This window comes from Neophocaena asiaeorientalis, unplaced genomic scaffold, assembly GCF_003031525.2.
Source record: "Neophocaena asiaeorientalis asiaeorientalis breed wild unplaced genomic scaffold, Neophocaena_asiaeorientalis_V1.1 scaffold427, whole genome shotgun sequence".
In the NCBI taxonomy this organism is placed as follows: Eukaryota; Metazoa; Chordata; class Mammalia; order Artiodactyla; family Phocoenidae; genus Neophocaena; species Neophocaena asiaeorientalis.
Window position 1 is genome coordinate 2,332,556 of NW_020172280.1, and position 6,000 is coordinate 2,338,555.

The window sequence follows — 6,000 nt, forward strand, 5'->3', positions numbered from 1 at the left end:
TACATTTCAAAAACTCCCAGAGCAATTTATAATTTTATATACAACTGGTCTGCTTAAAGCTTTGTTTTAACATAGGAGAGATAGGTGAGGGAGAAGGGGGAGAGCACTAGCCTAAGGCTCTTTTTTTAACTGCAGGTGGAAAATAGGAGCCAATTTTCTTTAAAATGCTAAATAACGTTTTTAACAAATCCCTGTTTTCAACGAGACTTTCATAATGCCAACACATAAATATAGGGCATATCCAATCAGTCGTGGTAGGTTACTGCTCCCCTAAGAAAACACGTACTCCTGAGGTTTCACCTCTCGTACCCTCCAGTTGCTTTTGGCAAGATATACTGACGGCAAACTTGGGGCCCCGGCCCTTGTGTTCCCCTAGACAATCTCTAGCTTAATTTGGGGCAAAATCCTCCACTGATTACTCCTCCCCCTATACATCCCTGCTCTCCCTTAATTAGAAATTATCCCTCAGAATCGTGCCTCTCTTCCCCCCACGTAAGAGGAGAGCGCCTGACCCAACACCACCTGGAGAACAATGTAACCCAACTCCGAGCCCATAGATTCCTCCATCCCAGCCCTACGATTTATCTCAAAGGGAAATCAGAAAGCGAGTTATGTCCTGTCATCCTGGATTCCCCCGAGGTGTCCTGCTCCTGGCCTGGGATTACCAGCTCCATTCTACCCAGGACCATTATACTCACCTTCCCCTTCCCAGAATCGCCTGCTTTCCCTCGCACCTCTCCCCGCGACCCCAATCCCACCCTGGGAGCAGCAGAGCCGGCGGCGAGTCCCCTCCGAGGACACCCGGCCCCGGGAGGGCGGGGGCGGCCCGAGGGTCTGTGGCCCCACTCCCACCGCAGGACACACGCCCAGTACCTTTGTAGTGCACCCGCAGGTTATTCTGAGACAGGCCGATGTAGCTGAACTTGTCCTTCGGGCTCCAGGACCGAGGCAGCGGCGTCTCCTGCTCGTCCACGGCCGGGTAGAGGCGCTTCAGCCGCCGCTGCAGCTCCTTCTCCTGCTCGTTCAGGGCCGAGTCCCCGTGCGGGAAGGGGGCCGCAGCACTGCTGCCCGCCGCCACGGCCGGGACCGGGCCGCCTCCGGCCGGGCCGGGGCCCGCGGCAAGACCCGGGGGACCGGGTGGACCGGACGCTGGGGTCCCCGCCTCTGCCGGGAGCCCGCCGCCTCGCCCCGCTCGCCCGGGCCCTCCCCGGGAGAATCTCCTCCTACTTTACTTCTTTTTGTTGTCGTCGCCCCACCTCCCCAACCGTAGGGTTCCCGCTAGAGCGGCGGGGCCCGCTTCTCGTCCAGGCGAAAGTAATCGAGCCCCGTTGGGGCCGCCGAGAGTCCGGTCTGCGGGCCCCAGGGACGAGAGGGGCGGCTCCGGCTCCCGGCTCCCAAATCGGGTCCCCGGGGCGAGACGTCCTGGCGGCGCCCACGGGCTGCTCGGGCTCCAGCTCCTGCACCAGTACAGGTCCCTGTTTGCCGCCTCCTTCTTAAGGAACCAACTGCTCTGCCTACTTCATAACCATTTCTGAAGGGAAAGTCTCCCACTTAAAACAGCATTTTGTTAAGTAATTTGATGAGGACTTAAAGTGAACCCAGGGTGGCAGAACGTGTCACTAATTTATTAGGAATGCTAATAAAGACTGGCATCTCATCAAAGAGCAGGAACACGAACCGTACGAATACAAGGTGTATTTACGCAGGGCTTCTGGAGGCGTCAAAACATTTTAGAGACCCCTTAGTTTTCGTAACAGGCCTCTTTGTTACGTAGCAAAGAATTATGACCATTTTGAAAACAAGGAAATATTCACTGAGGTCAGCAGAGTCAAAAATAGGACTTCCTACTTTGCAATTCCCAACAGTGCTTTGCTTGGTCGACTAATTGGGCACAACTCGCCAAGTGTTGCTCTCTGACCCGTCCTAACATTACTATTTTGTTTTCATCACATCTCTTTGTTTAGGTTATCGTTTCCTTAGCTGGCAAAATCGAGCTTTACACGTGTAATCTACACCATATAAATTCTGGTATTTTGTTTGCTTCCAAAGATATTATGGTGCTAATTGTTTGGCCAAATAAGCAAGGAGTGTTCTTTGCTGAATAGAGAATTATTTTGTCTTGAAGAGGGTAGGTAAATGGTGATTTAATTGAAGGCCCTCAACGGCTGGCCAGAACTAATAGTCATTTAGTCTAATTTCTCCCTCAATTACCCAGCAACTAGATGCCCTGTTGTTCTTTAATAAAAATATCCGATAATTCTAACCTGCTGTTTGATGACTTTTTTCAAGCCACTGCACTTTAAATTACATGATGTCATTGTATGTAAATTGTTCTAAGACTGTCATTTATATTACAGTAACGAGTTAAATGTAAACCAAGTTCTATTTAAATGTTGGCTAGCCAAGGTAGAATAAATGGGCTCCAAGTCTCATCAAACTTTCTTGAAATAGTCACCAAGGTTTTATTTATGATGGTGTACTTTCTTGTCAGCACACTGAAAAACCATTTAGAACTTTACATATCCTAGGAAAGGCAGAGAGAATAAAAGTGTCTTGACATTGGGCTTCCCTGGTGGCGCAGTGGTTTAGAACCCACCTGCCAATGCAGGGGACGTGGGTTTGAGCCCTGATTCCGGGAAGATCCCACATGCTGTGGAGCAACTAAGCCGTCCGTATGCCACAACTACTGAGCCTGTGCTCTAGAGCCCGTGAGCCACAACTACTGAGCCCACGAGCCACAACTACAAGTCTGAAGTGTCGAAGAAATTTAGGCCTAAAAAGCTTCAACAGATAGTACTGATAGATGAAATATGGAAGCAAACTAAGTGCCCAGCATGAAGGGACTAGTTGACGAAATTCCACTCAATGGAATCAGGAGCACATAGAGGAAATTTGTTTGAATTTTTTTTAAATGCATCCCCTCTGGACAGTGGAATCCCCCAAAGATAGGGCCAACTAATTAGAGAAAAGGCACTCCTTTCTCTTGACTTAGTGGATATTGGGCCCAGTTTCTTACCCACTCCTTCCAGGCCTCCTGCACAAGCACAGCCTGAAATAAATATTATATACCCTCTTGAAAATGAAGACATGGAAAAATGATTCTGATGTTCTAAGTGGAAAAAGGCTATACAATAATTTACACTGCCAAAGCTGTTAGCAAAAGGCATGAAGGAAAATCACAAAATGTTTCTATAATGGGCAATTATAATACAGAATTAAAATTTTATTACCAATATATTAGACTTTTACATAGAGATGTAAATGATAAAAATCCACCAGCCTTGAACTTGTCCACAACATTTTTGCACCTATATTTTCAGTCCTTCCCATGTATTGCTGTAATATCGATACACACATATCTGCTGAGGTTCTCAGTAGTGAACAGTTAGGAGCCAATTCTGGCTCTCTTAAGTGCAAGCAACTTATTGGAATGATATTTGGTGGGTCTCAGAATTGACCAGAGGGCTAGACAACCAGGCCTAAAACAAAGACCAAAAGGGTTCAGGCAGCACAAATAGACTGGCCCCACCACTGGTCGCATCAGCCACCATCAGATGCCACCTCCACCACCTAGACTGTCACCTTTCCGACCCCCAGTCTTTTTATTACTCACTCATGTTTCAAAGTTGGCCAAGCCTAGGTTGCATGTTCATGCCAGGGACTGCCAGTGAGCAGATATCCCCAGCTTATAGAGGTACTGAGTTATTGAGACCTTCAGCTCAGGGTGGGCCTGGAGTGGCTAGAGCCTGTGGTCCCTTCTGGCAGTGAGCAGCCCCCCGTGCGTTAATAGAGCGCTTTACACGTCTCATTCATTTTCTATGCTTGGCATGACATGAAAGTTAGAACACACTGCCCTAATGGGACAGTGGCCACTGATGCTCTCAGTCGAGGATTTTCCAGTACTAGGAAAGAGGTGCAGACACTGGCCAGCCAGTTTCAGTAAGTGTCCATGAGAGTATCCTTCTAGGTACTGGAAAATGGGATGGCAGAGTGTGCCGTCTGTAGTACTGCTTTAGGGTCTATATTAGTTATCCATTGCTGCTGAACAAATTACCCCCAAACTAAGTGGTTTAAAATAACAACATTTATTATCATACAGTTTCTGTGACTCAGAAACCTCATGGGCATTCAAGGTGTCAGCTGGGGCTAAAGTTATCTCCAGACTTGACTGAGGAAGGATCCACTTCTAAGCTCACTTACGTGGTTGTTTCTGGAGGACTGGATTCTGTTTCTGGAGACCATTGGTCTAAGGGCCTCGGTTCCTTGCTGGCTATTGGCCGGAAGTGGCCCTCAGTTCTTTGCCACATAGGCCTCTCCAACATGGCAGCTTGCTTCGTCAAAATGTGCAGGCCAAGAAAGCACTAGCAGCAGAACAGAGGTCCCAGTCTTTCGTAACCGCATCACAGAAGTGACGCCCCATCACTTTTGCCACAATCTGTTTGTTCAGAGTAAGTCACTAGGTCCAGCCCACATTCAAGGGGAGGGGATGACACAAGGGCATGAATACCAGAAGGCAGGGATCTTGCAGGCCACCTTTGAAAAGTGCCTATCACAGGGTTGTTGCAACTTCCGGTGATCCAGGGGGACTGCACTTGCCACACACACACATCAAATATAGCTTCTAGACCAGGAATTGGCCAACTTTTTCTGTAACGGGTCAGATAGTAAATATTTTAGGCTCTGTGTGCCTGTTGAAACTATTCAACTTTGCCTTCGTGGATGAAAAGGAGCCATAAACAATACATAAACCAATGGGCATGGCTGTATTCCAATAAAACTTCATTTACAAGAAAAGAGGCAGCAGGCTGTACTTGGTCTACAGGCTGTACTGGTTGATCCCAGTTCTAGACCCTTCTGTTGACATCGCTTATAAAACATTCTCAACACTAAATGGCAAGACCAAGTCGTTAGCAATGAAATCCCAGAAGATAACAAGTTCACTCTGTGACCAATAAAGTATGCTTTACCCTAGGGTCCTGGACAGGCTGTATACCATACGTGAACAGAGTCAGGATATTTCTGCCCCTAACGTGTGGCAAATTGAACTGGATGGCAAATGGCTGAACAATGCTAGGAAACTGCAACAGGAAGAGGTCCAAATTGGGAGTAATGCTCAGTGAGCATTTATGGAGCACCTATTATGTATGGAACCCCGTGTTAGGTTCTGGGCACAGAGTAAGGAAAAGAATGAAGGATTACAAAGATGAAAAAGGCAGTATGGAAACTATTCCTTTAGTGAATAGAATCTAGTTGGAGAGGCAAGATTAGTACACATGAATGACAACAGGGCTTCTCAAACCTGGATGTGGGCATTTGCTGAACAGGACCTGAGATGCTGCATTTCTAGCAGGCTTCCAGGGGATGCCACTGCTGCTGGTCTACAGGCCATCCTTTGAATAACAAGGACTTAGAGAAATAGCTGATGCTCTTTAAAAACAAAAGCTGTAACTTGCCTACCCTCTGTGAGTTAGCTGCCTATTTTCCTGAGATGTGGGCTGCCTTTCAGTCATAATTTATTGAATGCCTATTATATGCAATACACAGTGCCAGGCAGCACGTGGAAATTTTTTAAAAAACAGAGAGAGAAAGAGAGAGGGAGAGAACTTAGGGTCCTTAAGTTTTGTGGGAGAGAACATTACTTATATAACCAATTTTTCAGGGTAGAGTATGAAAAGTGCTACAGTATTGACAAAGAGCACCAGGGCTATTTTTCTAATATCCCAGAAAAAGTAATTCTGCAGACTAACCCACTGTTGTCACCAAAATGAATTTTTCAATGTAAGTGTCTTTGTACCTAGGTTACAGCGTGGAGGTAACTAACATGTATACATATTTTACCATGGCGATCCTCAATGAAGGTACAAGGCCTAATTTGTTATCTAAGTAAATATAAGAAGAAAGCAATTTAGTGAAGTGATTTATTTCACAATTCACTATTTCTTTCATCATGGCTCTATATAATTTTATGCTTGGTAATTAATTTTTTAAGCATCTTTGCTT

At 46.5% G+C, this 6,000-nt stretch overlaps 1 protein-coding gene across 1 annotated transcript in view; it reads right to left on the reverse strand.

Annotated features, from left to right (window-relative positions):
- The window catches only part of RANBP9 (RAN binding protein 9), a 91,022-nt gene extending 86,700 nt beyond the window's left edge, over nt 1–4,322 (reverse strand). The window contains exons 1-3 of the mRNA XM_024764098.1: nt 4,201–4,322; nt 1,294–1,514; nt 874–1,203 (exon numbers count right to left, since the gene is read on the reverse strand). Coding sequence (XP_024619866.1) covers nt 874–1,203; nt 1,294–1,514; nt 4,201–4,322 — 673 coding nt within the window. The remainder of the gene's footprint in view (nt 1–873; nt 1,204–1,293; nt 1,515–4,200) is intronic.
- Between the last annotated feature and the right edge of the window lie 1,678 nt (nt 4,323–6,000).